This window comes from Scylla paramamosain, chromosome 15 (genome assembly GCF_035594125.1).
Source record: "Scylla paramamosain isolate STU-SP2022 chromosome 15, ASM3559412v1, whole genome shotgun sequence".
Classification (NCBI taxonomy): domain Eukaryota; kingdom Metazoa; phylum Arthropoda; class Malacostraca; order Decapoda; family Portunidae; genus Scylla; species Scylla paramamosain.
This window is the reverse complement of record NC_087165.1, coordinates 6,951,012-6,973,511: the sequence shown is the minus strand read 5'-3', so window position 1 is coordinate 6,973,511 and position 22,500 is coordinate 6,951,012. Positions and strand designations below refer to the sequence as shown.

The window sequence follows — 22,500 nt, the reverse complement described above, 5'->3', positions numbered from 1 at the left end:
TACAATACAGTAATCTAATACATAAAGAGTAAAAATAAATCATACTTACTTAGAGCAGGTAATAATGGCCATCCTTATCCATTGTGACCAGCACTCTTCATAGTCTATCCAAGCAATGAGATGGTTGGTTAGTGCTTGAAGGACCTACGAGACAAAACCATAAATTCATATAATGATGGTAAATGCAGGAGCAGATTTTTAATGACAAAATACAAAAAACCTTATATAACAGAAGGGAAGAGAAGAATACAAGAAAATGATGTAATGCACTATGCATGCATGCATTTGAGTGATGTAGACTGTTTCAAGATACCCAAGTGAATTGATGAAAAATAACAGGAGAGAGGATGAAGAGTTTGGTAGGTGGGCGAGTGGAAAGGAAAAAGAATACATGGTGTTTTTGTTTACATGCATACAACAATGTGAAAGTTGAAAGTATGGTAAATTGGAAAGTAAATCTTGAGTCAAACCTAATTGCAAATCAACAAAATTTTGCTCTGTTGGAAGAATAATGGCATTAGAACAATTAGATAACTTTTAAAGTGTTTACTACAGTATAGAAGATGAATGTTTCAACGCTCACAGTTTAAATGTGCCTCTCCATCAGTGTCCCTTGTAGATACTTGTACACTTCATGCACCTGAAGAATTAAAAGTCATCAGAAAATGCTCACACTGTAGATGATGATGCACCTCAATATTTTAATTGTAGTCACACTGTTGGTGGTGGATATTGTTGTACTCATAACATAAGTCATTATTAACCTATATCTACAAGCTTAGTTCTTGACAATATAAATTCCCTTCCTTATTCAGTTAAAACATTTTTAGCTAGTTCAGATTAGTGTAAAAATTATGATGCACTTAAGATAATTCCATTTTTCATGCATACAGAGTAAAAAATTACACTTACCTATTGAAGGTAATAATAACCATCCATATCCATTGAGACTAACACTCCTGATAGTCTATCCCAGCCATGAGGTGATATCTTAGATAATTAGTTAGTCCTTAATTGACTTGCCACACAGAACTGTAAATTCAAATAACAATGGTAAATGTAAAAGCAGATTTTTACACAAGATTAAATAAAGAGACTTACAGAGCAGAGGGGAAAAGTGCATGAGAAAATGTTGCAATGCACTATGCACAATTATATTTGAGTGAGGACTATCTTCTAATAGGAAAGTTAAGTTAATGGGAAAAAGTGAAAGGAGAGGGGATGAAGAGTTTGGTAGATAGCAGAGTGAAAAGTCCAATGAGAATTAATTGTTTTTGCATACAAGATAGAGAGAGATAGTGGGAGCTGTAGGTGTGAGGATAAAGAGAGAATGAAGTTCCTGTAAATAGTAAAAAAGGTGAAAGGAGCATGGAAAAGTAATTTTGAGCATTTAATGAAAAATAACACAATAGGAAAAGCAACAAAGTCAAGCATGAGTACAGAAAGAAGTGAAAACAGAATTAACAGAAAAGATAAAGTAATTGGCAGAATAAAATATAATAAGTAAATCTGTAATAATTGTGGTAATGTCAAAATACAGAGATGCTGTAGTACAACATATGTATTTGATATGAAAACTTGCATGGAAACAGATACAAATACCAGATGAGTGAAGGTATAGTTGTGAAGATAATAAGTAGTTGTGAAGATAATAAGAATGACTATGATATTTATGGGGTGTTAGCTTGCCTGGTGCCCCAGGAAATTAACAGAATATTGCCCTGATATTGACAGAAGAAATTGATGGAAAGGTCAATAGGGAGCAAGAAGGATTTGGGAAAGAATTTTTTTTATAAATAAAAGTTCCAATTAATATTATAGCAGAAGAGAGGGGTAGGATGAAAAATTGTATGTAGCCTTCAAAGATAGACCTACAAGATAACAGCATTAATGGGGAAGCTCTCTGAAATGTTCTTAAAATTCATGTAGTAGGGAAGCAATACTGGAAAAATCAAGATTCTATAGAGATCAAATTACATGTGTAAAGATAGTCAAGTGTGGAGAGATGGAATGGATTATGGATGAAAATAAATACATTACATGTTGTTTGGTCATATTCAGAAAACAGAGTTAAGTGTTTAGAAAGAAAGCAAGTACACCCAAGTTAGAATCAAAGCTGGAGAAGAAAGCCATTCAGAAGGTGAAGAAATACATGCATACATGCATACATAAAGTAACGGAGTACATGGGTGAAAAAGGTGCTGGTGGAAGGGAAGGTTTAAACAAGCAAGAACAGAGTGTTTGAATTGAGAGAGGCAGATGTTCTTCTACCATGGCCACCCACTTGTGGATGCTCTCACTGACAAAGGCATCAGAGAGATAGATTTAGGTATTTACTAGAGAGATAGATTTAGGTATTTACTAGAGAGATAGATTTAGGTATTTACTGTCATTCAAGGACCAAACTAAAGATCAGGCCATTTTCACACTTAGCATAACACATTACAAAATGAGCTACAAATCAGAACTTGATGACATCTATAAATATAAATACAATCAACAAAGCATGATTCATATCTTTATCTGCAAAATTTTGCATGTCATACAGGTGAGAAGACTTCATCTTGGGAATGCAGCTGAACATATGGTTCCTACGGGTGAGACACTAATGTTAAGAAGCACAACTCACTGTTGTTTTCAAGAAACTAAAAAAATAAAAGGGGGTGCAGGGAGGCATTAGTATTCCTGGAGAAGAAAAGTATTTGTGAAATCCCCATACCTGATACCAAAATGAACCCTGCAGGTGTACTCTTGGACCCTCAGCACTGTCCCAAGAGGATACCTGTGCTTTGTACTCATTAATTTGAAACATATACACAAGTTAATGAAACATGCAATCTTGCATATCATGCTGCATTATAATAAGGCAATACTTTGGCAATACAGAAAATATGGCCTCAGATTGGAACAAGAGCAACTCCAGCCATTATAACTAGTGGAAAATTACAACTTATCCAAAATCCTACCAGTACAATAACGTAGTATGTTATATCAGGGTTAATCTGGTTATCTTGTCCATGTTACCTACAAGCACAAAACTTGCATGTCATGGAGAAGGGTTTGGTGACCTTGCCATAAATGTAAAAAAAATTGGGGGGCACATGTCTAGTATGGCTATAATAGCACTTGAGAGTATAGAGAAATTCAATATTTTTAAGTCCAATGAGCTTTGCACCATTCAAGAGTAAACATTGAAATTTTTTTTTTCTTTATAACTGGGATTTGTGGGTAGCAGCATATTAGCATTTCATGGTATCTATACAGCTGATCCCTCCAATCACGAGCTGCCACTCCTGAGGCCATTCCTGAGGCCGACCTTCCATGGTAGGTTCATTTGCACTTTTCATTTGTTTTGGAGAAGTGTCAGGCATTCTGATAGAGGGTCACTGTCATTTGTTAATCTGGCTACCCAGTGGAGGGAGGTAAAGTGAAAAGTGCCAGTGTTCAGCAGGAAAAGAAGTCACTATGTGAGATATTTAGCAACAGCAATGGTTAAGATGCAGTATACAAACATAAGAAAGAGGTTCTATGTGTTTATTAAGGAAGCCGACAAACCGTACCCACCTCCATTGCCCTGAGAATCTCCACACCACACCGGTAACACATAACAGTATAATTTTTGAGATCCCTTGTTAGGTTAGGACAGGTTATGCTATGTTAGGTTATGTTAGGTTAGGTTAGATTAGGTTAGGTTATGCTAGGTCAGGTTAGATTAGGTTAGGTTATGATAATTTAGGTTAACGTCCTAGTTGGGTGGGGGGGTCCAGGGGAGGGGGGCGCAGCCCCACCAGCTAGATTAGGTCATGCTAGGTTAGATTAACGTCCAAGCTGGAGGAGTCTAGGGACTAGGATAGGTTTGGGAAATTCGAAATATTTAGGTAAATTTCCTTAGATTTCTGAACGCCCTTATTTCACTTATTTTTCATCCACCCCCCCCCCAAAAAAAAATAAAACCGATTCTCCACAGGCCCCCAATATTGTTTGTTGGATTTGGGGGGGTTGGGGTGGAATGGGAGGGACGGACTTCTTATCAAGAAATACCAATATCAATAAGCACGTATTATTTTATCTGCAATATGCTAACATGTAATATCAATATACAACATGCAAATCATACCCTTACCTGACCCTGGAGTGATGTAGAGGCAGAAACGCGAGACCCAGCAGGGGCAGCTTCTCCAGTCCACTCCATTAGAGTAACTTCATATGAATATACATTCCAGTCTAATCTTTCTTATTGCTATCACTCATGCGTGTTTATCCTTCACTGACTGGCGTATCTACAACGTATGAGGTTCCTTTCGTGTTCACACCGTTGTATTCTCATGAGTAACTGTGGCGAGCGGAATGAGTGAACAGGGAAGGGGGTGTGTCCCTCTCCTTACTGACATTTCTCGAGTCCTCACTGCCCTCCATTCCTGTATAAAGCTCACTCAAATCAAAGGAAAGATTATCTGAGTAACAGTTATTGGCAAAATATCACGACTGACTCTCAGCACAGACACTTTTCATAGCTCTCACACGCACCATTCGAAGATGTAGAGAGTGATCACCTTTCTTCAGGGCCGTGAGATATTGAGATTTTGATTGTTGTATGTTGAAATGCAGGCTTATTCGAACCATGGCTGATTCGGATCAGATTCGCACTATTGTCTCGGGTGATTTGGAAATTTTCCTCGACTGATACGGGCACATACTCGTATGAACCGAAAAGCAAAGTTTCTATTGAAATAGATTGTCTGGTAGTCTGTTAGTTGCCTACCTAGCACTGAAATGAAATACTAAATTAATAGTAGGTGAAACTTGTTAATGAAAATAAATTAAATTGCTACCAGAGAAAACAGATGAAGCTACAAGAACGCCTCATGAGACTATAGGAGGGCTACAATGAAAGGACGATAACGAGTGACCAGTTAAAGAAGTGTTATCTATCCATGCACCGATGTGAACTATCGAACTCCATGACATTGTACATTTGAAAGTTTCATTTACATATTGTAATGTTTTATATTCCCTGAATTTTAATAAATATATTAGTTGTTTATTTCATTGTATCAAACACTATCCAGTCACTCACTACTAAAAACAACATTAAGTCAAGAACACAGTTTTACTGTATAATATAGTATCGTCAAATGTAATATTCATAATACAACAACCTTCACTATCTCCACCACAACCACATATTGACATGCAATCATCACCAGAAACGTGTTATATATATTTCTTTATTTTTTTACTTCCAGTAGACTTCCATAGCTATAATGCACGTAGTAAATTATACACTTTATTCATAAGCATGACCTTACAAAATGACACGCTTAACACCTCCAGTATATCGAAGTGAAAAAGTAAAATATGAAATCAGGTTACATGGGGCAGTTCACGATAACATGAACTGACATCTGTATGACATCTCTCTCATCCCCCCTCCCCCCCTCTCTCTCTCTCTCTCTCTCTCTCTCTCTCTCTCTCTCTCTCTCTCTCTCTCTCTCTCTCTAACAATATGCCCTCTTGTATATGAATTTTATAACATTAGTGCTCTTTCTTACAAAATGATATTGCAAATTACCTGTCTCAGAGAGAGAGAGAGAGAGAGAGAGAGAGAGAGAGAGAGAGAGATTCAGCTGGACGAATAATAAACTACAGTGATATGAACCATTCGACTATAGTTCTCATATATGACGGGCCAATCTAGTTAGTTTTGTTCACTGCCAACATACGTATGTGTTGTGTGTGTCGTGTGTGCTCACCTTGATACTCTGAAACACCAGATTTTTTCGTATCGTCCTTATGTTATTATGTATTTCTCATGTCCATTTCCTTCCTGTGACTAAAACTTATAACATTTGTCTGTCTCCAGATTATTCCGCGACGTGGGGCGCACCTTCGTGCAATGGGTAGGGGAAGCAGAGGCTCGCCGGGCCGCGGAGGGACGCTTGGTGCTGGTCACACTTATTTGCCGTGACGCTGCCCAGCCAGCCACGCCTGTTTTCCGTCCCTGCCTTTCCTTCAGGGTTGCCGGCAGCCCTGGTGAGTTCGAGAGCTAAGGCAGTACGCCCATTCTTGACTTGTAATGATCTTGTTTCAGTGTCTAGATAACACAGATGATGGGTCCTCTTGTCAATAATAGGTATGTAGGGAGAATATAAGTAGGTTCTTGAAAAATAGCTGAAAAATATCTATTATTTTCTATGCTTTTAATATAAAACTAAAAATAAAAAAAGGTAAATCCTAAATTATAAAACTGTTTTACTCATCGTCTGTAGATGTGCGGATGTCACTTCAAGTCATGCCATACATTAGACAACTGTAAGGTCACTATGCTTCAGCATTAGGCACATGCAAGTAAGAAATCAAATTCAGCATTTAATATTAATGTATCAAAGTACGAATTTGAAGGTCATTTCATTAAATAATTACACTATACCATGATACGCGCTCACAGACGAGCAAAACGTGTAGGGGGTCAATGTCAGGAGCCTTCTGTAAGGAGATCATTATGGATGACTCCTATTATGACCCCCTATGAGGATTCTCACTTCCTTGTCTTTGCAGGGTCCGCTGGGGCGGCGCTGTCTGCTGCCACCCCAGCGCCAGGAGATGGGGCTTGGGAAGCTCTGTCGTGGGGAGATGGCGTTATCATCGGTCTGGTGGTCGCGTGCCTCACCATCATCTATATCGTCGGGATGTCTGTCTTCATTCAGTTCAAAAAGAAGAAGAAGAGCGAGAAGAACATGTGAGTGACAAGATCCTCAGTTCTTCGTCAATGTGTGACATTTAACAAATGTTTTTGAACACTAGTCGTACATTTTTCACAACAAATTAGGGAATATATGAGCTGATAGTGAACATAAAGTATCATGAATATCTAACTCGTTTATCGCTTTAATATTCAATAATTTTTCTACATGACTTTCAACAATATGAATCATCATGAGTGTGGTAGCATTTATTCATCGCTGCAATCAGCAAACTCATTATTCAACGGCCCAAAGTTACTGTATACCACTGCAACAATCCGTCAAATTGTTAATTTCCAGAGATCGCGAGGAAGAAGAAGGAGGCTACAGAGGCGGCCGCAAAGGAGGCAGGGACAGGGGCAATCCTCAGCATGCACTGCCGAAGCCTTCCCTCTTAATAGCCGCTGATGATAATGATGACATTGAGGATCTCTCGCTGGCCTCCAGAAATCGCAGAGCCAATAGGGTGAGTCCTGAGTAACAAAAAGGAAATGGTAGATTTCCCTTTCTTTTTCCTTCAAAATACGATTGAGAAAGGATTACAAAACAAACTCGGGAAGAGAAAGAAGAAAAAAAGTTCCAAAAAAATTAATATCAATATATTTGTTTATTTAACTGTCTTTATACCACATTTTGAAGGAAACCATCAAGACTTGGGAATACAAAAGAATAAAAAACGGAGTAAAGTAATTCATGAAGGGAATGAAGATACGTATCCCTCAGTCCTTTTATTTGCAAAAAATTAAACAATGAGAATGAGCAAATGCACTTAGGTCAAGAGAAAGAATATTGAATTCTACTGTAGTTACATAGCAGCAGTGAGTAAATTACATGAACATTTCCATTCAACACCATCATGTCTGTGCAAGTTACTCTCCACAGTTCAGTACTGCCAGCATTACACTGTCCAGTCTCTTACATGCAAACTCTATTCCTCAGGAAAGGAACCGAGTTACGTTCACTTCAGCAATGGTGCACAGTAACGGCGGGATGACGGGGCCCATGGCTGGCCACAGGAATGGCGGAATGGCGGGGCCCATGGTTGGCTTAGAGCCCGCCGATGGCCTGGAAAGGGTGCCTCGCTCTCCCCTGGCGGTAGTGACTCTGGGTAAGTAGCGGGAGACACCATACTTCGTTAGTGCCTCTCCTTGGTCGTTCTGACCATTGAAATCGTTAATCTATTGAGAGATTAAACATGAAGTATATATCAACACATTGTTGTCTTACATGTTCTCACTGTGGCGTCACAAATATTTGTAATAGTATCTCAGCTTTCCCTGTGGACAATGGACGTCTTCAGACGACACAAATTTTTCGTTATCACTGCAGGAGCTTTATCTTTATTTCTCTCCAGCAGGAGAAGCGGATGCAAGTGGTGTGAACAGAAATCTCCCTGCTGGTGGGATGATGACCTCAGCAGAGAACCACGAGGCACAGGCGCGGAGGAAACTCTATTTCAACCCCGCCTACTTCGAGCCGGAGTTACTGCAGACTCCGCCTCCTGCCGCGCTGGAATTCCTCGCTAGAATCCGCGAAATGATCACTGTTGCTAAGACCAAAATGAAGACGAAAATTTATCATCCGAGTCTCGGAGACATTCCTGAAGAAGACTCAGACTGCCAGTCTCGTCCTGTAAGTCGCACAGTCAGTGGAACCACAGTGCACACAGAAGACTCTCAGGACTCCCAGGAAGAAACCGCCAATGTTAGTGATGCAACCAGTATCCAGAGCGATTCCCTAGAAAGACGACAGAAGGAAAGCGACAGCCGCAGCTCCACTCTCAAGCGGCTTGCGCAGCGAGTTAATAGTCACGGGGAAAGCTTTGTTAGTGAGATTATCAAGACACTTGACCTCAAACCTCGCCTTCCTGCTTCCGATGCTTCTTATGTGTCGCATCCTGTTACCAGATCCTCTGCTGCACAGAAACCCGCTCCTCCACCTCCTGTACCTGTTAACGCTCGAAACTTGTCTCCGGAGGTTGAGGATGACTTCCCGGAGCTGATCAAGCCGTCCATGCTACGCAACGTGCTCAGAGATGGGAAGAGATTGACTGACCTTAACAACACTTTCGAGAACTTCCGCCAGGAAATGGTGGCGACCTTCCAGAAGATGAAGAAAGTAGGGGAGGCCATATCACCTAAATCCACCCTAAACAGGAACAAAAAGAAATCCAAGGCATCCCCCAAGAGCACGCTGGAGCGGTTGGAAAACGACATGGATGCTTCTGCATCAGGTTCTGGTGAGGGCAAGGTACAAAAGTGGCTCCAGACACTGGACGCTAAGAACTCTTACACAAGGATGACAGAGCAGCCTAATAGCATCCCGGATTCTCAAGTGCCGACACCCGAGAATCCTGACCAACCACCACCGCTGCCTCAAAAAAATAGCAAACCATCCACTCCTCCACGAAAGCATCGAACACTCGCTTTCCGCAGTTTGTCTCTCAACGAGGAGAGGAAGACTCATGACGAGTCCACTAGTCATGGTAAATCCTCAGAAGATAAGCCACCAGTAACTCGGTCGTTGTCGTGGCAGAATGAACACACCCACTACGGTTCCAACCCTCGCAGACGCCGACCTGAAATTCCCCAGGCTCTTGAAGATAACCTCAGTAAGTCTTTTTGCTCTGAGGATGACTCACTCAACGATCTGGTGAGCGAAGCGGAATCAAAGGTACCGAAAATGATTCCAAGCGACAGTGAAAGTGTTTATTCAGACACGAAGTCCAGAGCCAACGATTCCCTCCAACGCAGGACGGAAGAGGGTGAGGGACAGTCTAAAGGCCACTTTGGTCAGCTTCCACGGGAGGAGGCAATGACGGCGAGGAACGAAATCTATAACAAATGGACGGGAACGAAGACTATGTCACGTCTAGCCAGGAGTGTGAACGAGTCCTACGCCAAGGTTGTGGATCGTTTGGACGAGAACGAGCACGACGACCACACTTACGAGGAGATTCACATTCCTACCGGGAACAAACAAAAAGTGAAAAGAAAAGCACCCGGGACACCCAACACCAGCCAGACTAGTGGTGAGAGACCCACAGAGTCTAAGAAACACCACGGTGAGGGAAGACAAACAAGACCACAACAAAATTGCATAGAAGGAAGTAATAAGGAGGAGAGAAATCATAACGACCATTATGTGCACAGTAAACCAAACTCAATGGTGAGTGAGGTGACAATAGATAAGTGCAACAGCCCCATCTACTCCGGATGCCGGGTGACAATCCCTGTGGTAGACAACGTGGAGTCAGAAACTTTCAATCAGATAGCAGGATTTGATCAAGACACCTTGGAAAGACGCGGCAAAAAGGTGGAGCGTAGCGGTAGCATTGCCTTGGATTCCCTCGAGAGGCCGAAAGCTAAAAAGAATAATAATAACAGCAATGAGGAGCCTCAAGAGCCCCTGAGAAGTAAGCGAAGAATGACATTACCTGGAGACATGCCCAGGAAAGGAGATAAGTCCCTCTTGGACATCTACGAATCCCGGAGCAGTGTGAGGAGTACCAAGGCCACGGGTAAGGACTTGTCAGAGAGGACTTATCCTCCGATGAAGTTCACAAATGTTCCAGGTCCTGTAAAGTCTGGTTCCTTTTACCTCAGCAATATCAGCAATGCAAATAATACGAATATGAATATAATCAACAACAACAACAACAATAATAATAACAGCAGCAATACAACACCCACTCCCAAGAAGTACCGAACCTTCAAAGACTATCAGGACTTGAAGTTCCTACGGCAATCCCTGGAGACTGATGGCAGCAGCAGCGGCAGCACTAGCAGCAGTCCACTCCCCGTCACGGGCACCAGCATCTGTGTTAACTTCCATGACTCCAACTCCAACTCTAATTCCATGGAAGAGAACGATATCAAGCCGCCTTTACCACCAAAGCAGACTCGGAGCCACGATTTCGTTTCAAAAACCTCCTCCGTCCCATTGCCCCCGAAAAGTCATACAGGTCCCCCACCCCTCCCACTAAAAAGTAGCAAGAAATATGATGCAGTAGAAAATGAGATGGCTCCTCCAAGGCTGCCGGAAAAGTCTTACCGGAAAAGCTTCCAGGAAACGTCCTCCTCGCGGTCCTCCAGCACCGGGTCCATCCCAGAGCTGACTGAGGAAGAGGCACGGGCAATCTTGCACGGCCTGTTGGCACACCCCTCACATGAAGGCCACAGACTGTCCACATTGCACGAGGAAGATGTGGGAGGGCCTTTTTTAGGGGAGGGGAACACTGCCGATGACAGTAACTCTCAGGGCAGTGTTCCCTTCCTAGATGCATTCTCCTCAGGATCTCTTGAAAGTCCGGCATCAACACCAACTTCCACTTCGGCTGCTTCCCACTATAATGCACCACAGCCTCAGGAACAATATATCAGTCTGGAAGGTGACCTGTGTCCAGAAGACACCACGGAAGAACCCCAGTCCCCGGGAAGTGAGGCAAGAGTGAGCGGAGAATTTATTCTCTCCACCATCGGTCGTTCACCGACGCTTAGGCGCCATTCTTCCCTCAGTAAGGAGCAGATGAATGGTTTTATAACGAGGCAGAGAGGCACCGCTGACGGCGAATATCACGAAGAGGGCGAGCCGGAAGGAGCAGAGTTTTCTCTTGCTTTTAAAGCTAAGTCAGATCTTGAAAAACATTTCAAAGATAAGAGTGGAGGCGAGAGTATTAAGAGAACTTGGAGAAAGATTCTAGAAAAAGTGGATGAGCCGCAGGAAGGTCAAGAACATCTTTCTGAGGCGCAGGTCCAACGGGTTATAGTAGACATGGGGCCCAAGATCAAGCAAGACGATTCAGGTTACCACAGCACCGATTCAAGCGAGTCTGCTCACAGTAGGAATCGCAGCCAGAATTCCTCCTTGTCTTCCACCTCAGTTCCGATGTCCACTCTCAGTAGCAACAGCAAACTGACGACCAAGAAAACGTCTTCCCAAAGTCTCACTCGCTCTGGTCTTCCCAGGAGATCCGCGTCACTTAACAGGATGGCTTCCTACTCCACCCTCGACTCCTTTTCAGTCTCTTCCAGTTTTCAGAGGAACAGTTTTAGAGCGTCCCTAAGCCGCAGTTTTCCTGGAGTCCTGGGCAATTCAGGGAGTGCCTCACTGTACATAAACAATAAATTTATTCAAGATGACGACGATGACGACGACTCATTCCCAGCTAGAATATACTGAGGAACATCAGAGTACTGAACGCCAGCAAATGTGGACTGAGGAGGCACGATTGTCATGATGGATTTTGGTCCTCTTTGCCATATTAGACCAGTCTCATGCGTGATAGTGTGTGATAGTGTGTGTGTTAATGTCGACGTATGTTATGTCCAATCGTTATCCAGTATTATGTATGTAATTTATTCAAGGGGATTTATATTAGAAGATAGATACTCATTTGATTTCGTTGCTTTTGAACGACACGAAGCAAACACTGAAACCATTCTATAATTAAGTGTTAATTTTCATCTCATTCTACTGAAGGATTTTCATTTTTTATTTCTATTCAAGGGAACACACACACACACACACACACACACACACACACACACACTGTCCTAGACGTAATAGTAAGAACATTAATTATAAAGTGAAACTGTATTTTGATAAGGGGAAAAATAGACAAAATTTGTTAATCTGTATAAGAGAGATGAGCACACGTGATTATGTATGCGTATTAACCCCTACTTCCTGTATGATATCCCAGTGTATATACTGTAGCTACGATAATACAGCCAAATAACCATGTAACATTTGCCTCTCCTTAATTCCTGCTGCAGAGGTAATTCCGTTTTACCCTGAGTCCGGTGAGTGAGTGGTGCCACAGAAGAGAGAAACAAGAAGTGTTTGGATGATCTTGTAATAATGTAATGGTCGTGGTGATGAAGGTGTACAATCCCCTACACTTCCACGTTCATCACTTCGCATTACCAGTGTGTGTGTGAATCGCCTGCTGTGAACTGTCTGCTTCGATTCTTATCCGAAACAAATTCCGCCGATCTTTCCATCACCCTCCAGCTTACTCATACTGACTGGAATGTGTCTCAGATAAGAGTCGAATCAGGTGGGGCGCTTCACAGATGACTCACACATTGGCAACACTGAGTGATGAACGTCGACGTGGAAGGGACTGTATGAACGCTGACGTTTTCCTTTAAGGCATCCGTTCAACAAGGCTTTGCGTGTTTTTATATAATTTTATTTGACATCAAATAGCATTCAGTCTCTTCCGGATGTTTAAAACACCACAACTACTCCGGTTTATATCGGTGCATTTCCCAATCTTGAACGACCGCTAACCAATGAGTAAGTTCGAGCATATTTCTGAATTTGATTTTTATTTTTACTATTTTCCAAGTGGGGTAAACACGGCTCTATTCACTGTTTGGCAGGAGCTGTTCATGAGTTAACTAGCGTAGGAGAGAGACTTGGGTGGGGTAGGAAAAATAGGTAACATCCTAAGCGACTGCATAGAGGTTAAGTACTAGGGTAGCGCAACAGGCAGTGAAGGCGGGGCTCGTACTCCTTCATTAACACAGTGTGAGCAAGGCGGAGAAGGAAAAAAAAAAAAAATGGGTGGAGAGATAAAGAGTAAAAGAGTGGAAACGGCGAGAAAGATCAAAAGAGGGTTACTGAAAAAAAAAAAAGAGCAATCTTAAACTCCAACACCAGACTTACTTGGAGTGCGCATCAGATAAGTACAGAGCACTCTGAAAAGTGGCTTAAATCGGCTTTAATTACCACATATGACCAGCTAGTACAGTAAACTTTATCGTCTTTGAGGAATTTAAACGCAAGGTGCCTCATTCAGTTGTAATGCACATCACCAGCAGAGACGAGACACTTAAAGCTGTTGAAATTGCAGACGTGTTTCTACTGATCCACTGTTCACTGATTCACCGTCCATGTCACGTGGGAGAGAGGAAGGCTGAGCCCAGAGAGAAACAAGAGCTACTAAGAAATGACTAGAATTAAGCCAAGCTCATTTATTAAATTAATAAATGTTAGGTTCTCTCTCTCTCTCTCTCTCTCTCTCTCTCTCTCTCTCTCTCTCTCTCTCTCTCTCTCTCTCTCTCAGTAGTTACACAGGTTTTCTAGCGTCTCTCTCTCTCTCTCTCTCTCTCTCTCTCTCTCTCTCTCTCTCTCTCTCTCTCTCTCAGTAGTTACACAGGTTTTTAGCGTGTCTTTACCGTTCTAGTGATATATTAAAAATATTTTTCCATTACTAACAAGAGAAACACGCTTTTAAAAGGCTATAGTCGAAGTGACTTAGGTTTTTAATAATGTTTTTACGGTTCTAGTGTCAGATTAAAAATATTTCTCTATTATTAATAGGAGAAATGCTTTTGAAAACCCTGCTAATCATTTTCGTTCCTTTGGGAAACAGTCGTAAGGATAGAAAGAGAGAGAGACAGAGAGAGAGAGAGAGAGAGGAAGGGTATGAGTATTTTAGTTGAGCCTATTCTGCGCTGGTTCGTTCGTTTGGTGAGGTGACACAGTACAGTAGTAAATGAATTTTGCAATCATAATCACGTAGGGAGTGTTTAATGGGGAAAGGGGAGTGAGGAAGTGAGAATATTTATATTTGAATTATTACATGATAACATCTTTTTTTTTTGTGTGTGTGTGTGTGTGTATGTGTGTGTGTGTGTGCGCGCGTTTGTGGCGAGGGAGTGGAGAAGCAGAGACAGGTGGCGCTTGGGAGGGTGAGCTGCTGGCTGGAGCGTTTTGGTAGGGCGCTGGTCAGTCTTGCTCCATACACTCTGGTAATAAGTGTTTTCGTAATCCCGGCTGCTTCTTCCTGTACCAAGCACCGCCACGCAACACCAGAGAGCCATGAGTACGTAAGGTAAGCCCAGCGGTGCCGGCCTACCCTCAGTCAGCCTTACTGCCTTACCAGCACAGCCTTCCTCCTCCCTGTAGTGTCTTGTACCAGTTTATTATTTTTTTTTTTCGTTATTTAGTTTTTTTTGGAGAGTTATTTATTTATTTTTAGGTCTTGTTTACGTCTGAGTCTGGAAAGAGCTGGAAATTTAGGCGAATATTGAAGGGTCGTCAATATGTAAACAAGCTGTCAGCTGAAGTACAGGCAGGGCGTCAATGTTTTCAGTCAATATTTGCTTCTTCTCTCACTTAATGTAAGCCTAACATGTCACAAGATACAGTCACTTGCCTAGCTTTCATATCCGCTGGTCAGATATATCGGTCATTGCCTGGTTTTCGTATCACGAAGTAATAAATAAGGGAACATGGCCGCCGGCTCCTCCACTGAGATCGGCCCCTAGGGCCTATTCCTGCCTGTGGGTTCCAATATTTTTTATATTTTCCTTGATTACTTTATTTGGCTTCTATAGTATGTTTTTATGGTTTTTAAAAATAGTTCGTTGCTGTCGAAGTGCTTTTCTTGCTTCAGTTAAGTAAATGAGCTGAATTTTCTTTAATTATTTAACGTAAATATAGGGCCGTTTTGACGGTTATTTTGACCCAACTCGGTTCTTGGCTTTTTTTATTTGAGGCTGTAGTGAAGCATTTATTGCTTTAAAAAATCATTTAAGATTTTTTAAATGTTTTGCTTTCCTGTTGAGTTAAGTATGTGCATTTTGAAATGGTTTTTAGTCCCGTTAAAAGTGGTGATTTTGACATTTTTTAGATTCTTTATTTCTCTATTTCAGCTTGTAACTAAATTTGCATTGCTTGAAAAAATAATTCAGATTTTTTGAAGTGTTTTTTGACTGATGTAAAGTGAAATGGGCGAACTTTTGAATGGTTTTAATGGTGTCAAAGATTCCAACACTTTTTCCATATTTCTGTTGATATTTCTTTACAACTACTCAGGCTGGAGAGGTTTTCATATTGTGAATATTAATCAAAGTAATTGTCAAGTCAAAAAATATAATGCATTCCAGCCTAGCTTCATTTTTTCTAGGGGTCAATTTTAAAATGAAATACGTTACGTACGTAAGCCAGCGGCCGGGGGCAGTTCGCCTGTGACGTCATCAACGACCGGGGACTTGTCTGGCTCCAGTGTCTCTTGGTCAATATCTATCGTAATTTTCACTGTTCTCCTAATATTTCCAGCTGTTTATAAGCTCAGGTGTGTAAATAGTAGTAGCAGTAGGAGGAAAATAAGTGAAATGGAGGAGGAGAGGAAGATATAAGGAGAAATGGAGGAAAAGGAGGAGGCAAAACACATAAATGGCAAGAAGACAATGTTTAGATTAGTTTCCCTTGCTGCGCTGCATTTCTCTTTAATATTTGGTATGTTTTGGGTGTTTTAAGTGAGTTTTGGATGTATTTAGGAGTGCTATGGGTGTTTTTGAGTGTGTCTTACAGGTGTTTAGGTGTATTTTGAGTGTATATTAGTTATCAGTGTGTTTTGGGTGAATTTTGGGTGTTTAAGTGTGCTTTACGATGTTTTTAGGTGTATTTTACGTGTTTTGAGTATTGTGGTGAGTTTTGAATGTATTGTGGGGTGTTTTGGAGTAAATTGAGGTGTTGTGAGTGTTTTTTTTCGATGTTTTAAGTGTTTTGGCAGAGTTTCGGTGTGTGTGTGTGTGTGTGTGGTCTTTTGGGTGTACTTGTGAGAGTGTAAGGTGTTTTGAGTGCGAATAGGTGTGTTTGTAGCGTATTCTGTGGATATATAGCTGTTTTCGATGTTTTAAGTGTGTTTTAAGTATGTTTGGATGAGTTTTGTGGGTATTTTGGCGTGATTTGGGTGTATTTTGGGTGTTTTATGTGTGTTTAGTTAAGTTTTGTTGAGATTTTGGTGTGTTTTGGATGTTTTAAGTGTGGGGTGTTTGGATATATTTGAGTGTGTATGGGGGTGTCTTGGATGCGTTTGGGTGTGTGTGGGTTCTTTTGAGTGTATATGAGTATATGAGGGTGTTTTGTTTGCATGCAGGGTCTTTTGAGTGAATTTGAGTGTGTGGGGTGGTGTTTTGGATGCGTTTTGGTGTTTGCGCGGTCTTTTGAGTGTATTTCTGTGTGTCTGGGAGTGTTTTGGATGCGTGTAGGTGAGTGCATGGTCTTTTGGGTGTATTTGAGTTAATGTGGGGGAGTTTTGGATTCCTTTCGGTATGTACAGGGTCTTTTGAGTATATTACAGTGTGTGTGGTGGTGTTTTGGATGCGTTTGGGTGTGTGCGAGGTCTTTTAAATATATTTTATTGTGTTTGTGTGTTTTGGATGGGTTTGGGTGTGAGAGGAGTCTTTTCAGTGTATGATGAGCCTAATATTTCTCCCAATATTACAGGATGGAACACTGAGGATAACACACGGAAGGGGGTGAAGGAGCCTTGGGGATGCCTGAAGGAGGGGCAGTGAAGAAGGGAAGCCTGAAGGTGAAGGAAATGCAGAAAATTCCTCCAATACTGAACGCTTCTCTGCACAGACCTTCCTTCAACTTAACATTCCCATTATTTATTTATTATTACTTCTAAGTATGTCTAAGGATCTCTTATTTATTTATTTTTCTATTTATTTTTTATATTTTCCATCCGTTTTTTTTTTATAATGGAGATTTTTATTTCATGTATATTCCCGTTTTCTGTTACTTGTTCATCTTAGGGGTGACAATAAATATTAAAATTATTACTCCTTTTAATCCCAGCCAGAGAGAGAGAGAGAGAGAGAGAGAGAGAGAGAGAGAGAGAGAGAGAGACATACAGACATACAGACACACAAAACCCCATAAATTATTTCAACACTTTTCATTATGAGACGAAAACCTTTTGAGTGTATTTGAGTGTGTGGGGGAGTGTTTTTTGTGTGTGCATGGTCTTTTGAGTGTATTTGAGTATGTGTGAGTGTTTTGGTTGCGTTTGGTTGTGTGCGGGCCTTTTGAATGTCTGAGTGTGTGTGAGGGTGTTTTGGATACGTTTGGGTGTGTGCAGGGCCTTTTGGTTGTATTTGAGTGTGTTAGGGTGTTTTAGAAGCGTGCGTGTGTGTGCGGGGTCTTTTGAGTGTATTTGAGTGTGTGTGGGGTGTTTTGGATGTGTTTGAGCGTATGTGGGATCTTTTCAGTGTATTTGAGAGTGTGTGGGGGTGTTTCGGGTGTCTTCAGATTCTATTAAGTGTGTTTGAGTGCGTGTGGGAAAGTTATGAATGCGTTTCAGTGTATGCGGGGCCTTTTAAGTGTATGAGGGTTTTTTGAATGCGTCTGGTTGTGTGCAGGGTCTTTTGGGTATATTTGAGTGTGTATGGTGATATTTTGAGTGTGTGCAGGATCTTTGGGTGTATTTGAGTATATGTGGGGATGCTTTGGATGTGTTTGAGTGTGTGCTGGGTCTTTTGAGTGTATTTGAGTTTGTGTGGTGGTGTTATGGACGTGTTTGGGTGTGTGCGGGGTCTTTTGAGTGTATTTGAATGTGTGTGGTGGTGTTTCGGTTGAGTGTATTTGAGTGTGTGTGTGTGTAGGGATGTTTTGGATGCGTTTGGGTGTGTGCAAAGTCTCTCTCTCTCTCTCTCTCTCTCTCTCTCTCTCTCTCTCTCTCTCTCTCTCTCTCTCGCTCTCGCTCTCTCTCTCTCTCTGTCTCTCTTTCCCTCTCTCTTTCCCTCTCTCTCTCTCTCTCTCTCTCTCTCTCTCTCTCTCTCTCTCTCTCTCTCTCTCAGTAGTTACACAGGTTTTCTAGCATGTCTTTACCGTTCTAGTGATATATTTAAAATATTTTTCCATTACTAAGATGAGAAACACGCTTTTAAAAGGCTATAGTCGAAGTGACTTAGGTTTTTAATAATGTTTTTACGGTTCTAGTGTCAGATTAACAACATTTCTCTATCATTAATAGGAGAAATGCTTTTGAAAACCCTGCTAATCATTTTCGTTGCTTTGGGAAACAGTCGTAATGATAGAGAGAGAGAGAGAGAGAGAGAGAGAGAGAGAGAGGAAGGGTATGAGTATTTTAGTTGAGCCTATTCTGCGCTGGTTCGTTCGTTTGGTGAGGTGACACAGTACAGTAGTAAATGAATTTTGCAATCACAATCACGTAGGGAGTGTTTAATGGGGAAAGAGGAGTGAGGAAGTGAGAATATTTATATTTGAATTATTATTATTATTTATTTTTTGTGTGTGTGTGTGTGTGTGTGTGTGTGTGTGTGAGTGAGTGTGTGTGTGCGTTTGTGGCGAGGGAGTGGAGAAGCAGAGACAGGTGGCGCTTGGGAGGGTGAGCGGCTGGCTGGAGCGTTTTGGTAGGGCGCTGGTCAGTCTTGCTCCACACACTCTGGTGATAAGTGTTTTCGTAATCCCGGCTGCTTCTCTCTCTACCAAGCAGCGCCACACAAAACCAGAGAGCCATGAGTACGTAAGGTAAGCCCAGCGGTGCCGGCCTACCCTCAGCCAGCCTTACTGCCTTAGCAGCACCACCTTCCTCCTCCCTGTAGTGTCTTGTACCAGTTTATTAATTTTTTTTTTCGTTATTTAGTTTTTTGGGGGGGAGTTATTTATTTATTTTTAGGTCTTGTTTACGTCTGAGTCTGGAAAGAGCTGGAAATTTAGGCGAATATTGAAGGGTCGTCAATATGTAAACAAGCTGTCAGCTGAAGTACAGGCAGGGCGTCAATGTTTTCAGTCAATATTTGCTTTTTTCACTTAATGTAAGCCTAACATGTCACAAGATACAGTCACTTGCCTAGCTTTCATATCCGCTGGTCAGATATATCGGTTATTGCCTGGTTTTCGTATCACGAAGTAATAAATAAGGGAACATGGCCGCCGGCTCCTCCACTGAGGTCGGCCCCGAGGGCCTGTTCCTGCCTGTGGGTTCCAATATTTTTTATATTTTCCTTGATTACTTTATTTGGCTTCTATAGTATGTTTTCATGGTTTTTAAAAATAGTTCGTTGCTGTCGAAGTGCTTTTCTTGCTTCAGTTAAGTAAATGAGCTGAATTTTCTTTAATCATTTAACGTAAATATAGGGCCGTTTTGACGGTTATTTTGACCCAACTCGGTTCTTGGCTTTTTTATTTGAGGCTGTAGTGAAGCTTTTATTGCTTTAAAAAATCGTTTAAGATTTTTAAAATGTTTTGCGTTCCTGTTGAGTTAAGTATGTGCATTTTGAAATGGTTTTTAGTCCCGTTAAAAGTGATGATTTTGTCATTTTTTAGATTCTTTATTTCTCTATTTCAGCTTGTAACTAACTTTGCATTGCTTGAAAAAATAATTCAGATTTTTTGAAGTGTTTTTTGACTGATGTAAAGTGAAATGGGTGGACTTTTGAATGGTTTTAGTGGTGTCAAAGATTCCAACACTTTTTCCATATTTCTGTAGATATTTCTTTACAACTACTCAGGCTGGAGAGGTTTTCATATTGTGAATATTAATCAAAGTAATTGTCAAGTCAAAAAATATAATGCATTCCAGCATAGCTTAATTTTTTCTAGGGGTCAATTTTTAAAATGAAATAGGTTACGTACGTAAGCCAGCGGCCGGGGGCACTTCGCCTGTGACGTCATCAACGACCGGGGACTTGTCTGGCTCCAGTGTCTCTTGGTCAATATCTACCGTAATTTTCAGTTTTCCTAATATTTCCAGCTGTTTATAAGCTCAGGCGTGTAAATAGTAGTAGCAGTAGGAGGAATATAAGTGAAATGGAGGAGGAGAGGAAGATATCAAGAGAAATGGAGGAAAGGAGGAGGCAAAACACATAAATGGCAAGAAGACAACGTTTAGATTAGTTTCCCTTGCTGCGCTTCATTTCTCTTTAATATTTGGTGTGTTTTGGGTGTTTTAAGTGAGTTTTGGGTGTATTTAGGAGTGCTATGGGTGTTTTTGAATGTGTCTTAAGGGTGTTTAGGTGTATTTTAGGTGTATATTAGCTGTTATCAGTGTGTTTTGGTTGAATTTTGGGTGTTTAAGTGTGCTTTACGATGTTTTTAGGTGTATTTTACGTGTTTTTAGTATTGTGGGGAGTTTTGAGTGTATTGTGGAATGTTTTGGGTATGTTGAGGTGTTGTGAGTGTTTTTTTTTTTCCATGTTTTAAGTGTTTTGGCAGAGTTTCGGTGTGTGTGTGTGTGTGTGTGTGTGTGTGTGTGTGTGTTGTGTGTGTGTGTGTGGTCTTTTGGGTGTACTTGTGAGAGTGTGAGGTGTTTTGAGTGCGAATGGGTGTGTTTGTGGCGTATTCTGTGGATATATAGCTGTTTTCGATGTTTTAAGTGTGTTTTAAGTATGTTTGGATGAGTTTTGTGGGTATTTTGGCGTGATTTGGTGTATTTTGGGTGTTTTATGTGTGTTTAGTTCAGTTTTGTTGAGATTTTGGTGTGTTTTGGATGTTTTAAGTGTTGGGTGTTTGGATATATTTGAGTGTGTATGGGGGTGTCTTGGATGCGTTTGGGTGTGTGTGGGTTCTTTTGAGTGTATATGAGTATATGAGGGTGTTTTGTTTGCATGCAGGGTCTTTTGAGTGAATTTGTGTGTGTGGGGTGGTGTTTTGGATGCGTTTTGGTGTTTGCGCGGTCTTTTGAGTGTATTTCTGTGTGTCTGGGAGTGTTTTGGATGCATGTAGGTGAGTGCATGGTCTTTTGGGTGTATTTGAGTTAATGTGGGGGTGTTTTGGATTCCTTTCGGTATGTACGGAGTCTTTTGAGTATATTACAGTATGTGTGGTGGTGTTTTGGATGCGTTTGGGTGTGTGCGGGGTCTTTTAAATATATTTTATTGTGTTTGTGTGTTTTGGATGGGTTTGGGTGTGAGAGGAGTCTTTTCAGTGTATGATGAGCCTAATATTTCTCCCAATATTACAGGATGGAACACTGAGGATAACACACGGAAGGGGGTGAAGGAGCCTTGGGGATGCCTGAAGGAGGGGCAGTGAAGAAGGGAAGCCTGAAGGTGAAGGAAATGCAGAAAATTCCTCCAATACTGAACGCTTCTCTGCACAGACCTTCCTTCAACTTAACATTCCCATTATTTATTTATTATTACTTCTAAGTATGTCTAAGGATCACTTATTTATTTAGTTTTCTATTTATTTTTTTATATTTTCCATCCGTTTTTTTTTATAATGGAGACTTTTTATTTCATGTATATTCCCGTTTTCTGTTACTTGTTTATCTTAGGGGTGACAATAAATATTAAAATTATTACTCCTTTTAATCCCAGCCAGAGAGAGAGAGAGAGAGAGAGAGAGAGAGAGAGAGAGAGAGAGAGAGAGAGAGAGAGACATACAGACATATAGACACACAAAACCCCATAAATTATTTCAACACTTTCCATTATGAGACGAAAACCTTTTGAGTGTATTTGAGTGTGTGGGGGAGTGTTTTTTGTGTGTGCATGGTCTTTTGAGTGTATTTGAGTATGTGTGAGTGTTTTGGTTGCGTTTGGGTTGTGTGCGGGCCTTTTGAATGTCTGAGTGTGTGTTTTTTTTTTTTTTTTTTTTTCATGTAGGAAGGATACTGGCCAAGGGCAACAAAAATCTAATAAAAAAAAATGCCCACTGAAATGCCAGTCCCTAAAAGGGTCAAAGCAGTAGTCAAAAATTGGTGGATAAGTGTCTTGAAACCTCCCTCTTGAAGGAATTCAAGTCATAGGAAGGTGGAAATACAGAAGCAGGCAAGGAATTTCCAGAGTTTACCAGAGAAAGGGATGAATGATTGAGAATACTGGTTAACTCTTGCGTTAGAGAGGTGGACAGAATAGGAGTGAGAGAAAGATGAAAGTCTTGTGCAGCGAGGCCGCGGAAGGAGGGGAGGCATGCAGTTAGCAAGATCAGAAGAGCAGTTAGCATGAAAATAGCGGTAGAAGACAGCTAGAGATGCAACATT

General features: G+C 41.1%; 1 protein-coding gene and 3 long non-coding RNA genes across 6 annotated transcripts in view; 3 read left to right on the top strand and 1 right to left on the bottom strand.

The window, feature by feature from the left end:
• Positions 1-4,820, bottom strand: part of LOC135107349 (uncharacterized) — a 40,056-nt gene extending 35,236 nt beyond the window's left edge. The window contains exons 1-4 of one of the 3 annotated variants that reach the window (XR_010271718.1): positions 4,124-4,820; positions 913-1,032; positions 584-640; positions 50-144 (exon numbers count right to left, since the gene is read on the bottom strand). This is a non-coding gene — a long non-coding RNA (uncharacterized LOC135107349). The remainder of the gene's footprint in view (positions 1-49; positions 145-583; positions 641-912; positions 1,033-4,123) is intronic. The other 2 variants (XR_010271717.1, XR_010271719.1) reach the window with 2 other exon arrangements.
• Positions 1-12,487, top strand: part of LOC135107348 (uncharacterized) — a 58,224-nt gene extending 45,737 nt beyond the window's left edge. Inside the window, exons 5-9 of the mRNA XM_064017081.1 lie at positions 5,864-6,033; positions 6,559-6,739; positions 7,044-7,209; positions 7,683-7,851; positions 8,098-12,487. Coding sequence (XP_063873151.1) covers positions 5,864-6,033; positions 6,559-6,739; positions 7,044-7,209; positions 7,683-7,851; positions 8,098-11,924 — 4,513 coding nt within the window. The 3' untranslated portion in view covers positions 11,925-12,487. The remainder of the gene's footprint in view (positions 1-5,863; positions 6,034-6,558; positions 6,740-7,043; positions 7,210-7,682; positions 7,852-8,097) is intronic.
• A 1,917-nt stretch (positions 12,488-14,404) lies between these two features.
• LOC135107193 (uncharacterized) lies at positions 14,405-17,329 on the top strand. Its single transcript, XR_010271645.1, has 2 exons — positions 14,405-14,589; positions 16,992-17,329. It is a non-coding gene; the product is annotated as an uncharacterized LOC135107193 (long non-coding RNA).
• A 1,495-nt stretch (positions 17,330-18,824) lies between these two features.
• LOC135107347 (uncharacterized) lies at positions 18,825-21,816 on the top strand. Its single transcript, XR_010271716.1, has 2 exons — positions 18,825-19,043; positions 21,478-21,816. It is a non-coding gene; the product is annotated as an uncharacterized LOC135107347 (long non-coding RNA).
• Positions 21,817-22,500: the final 684 nt, after the last annotated feature.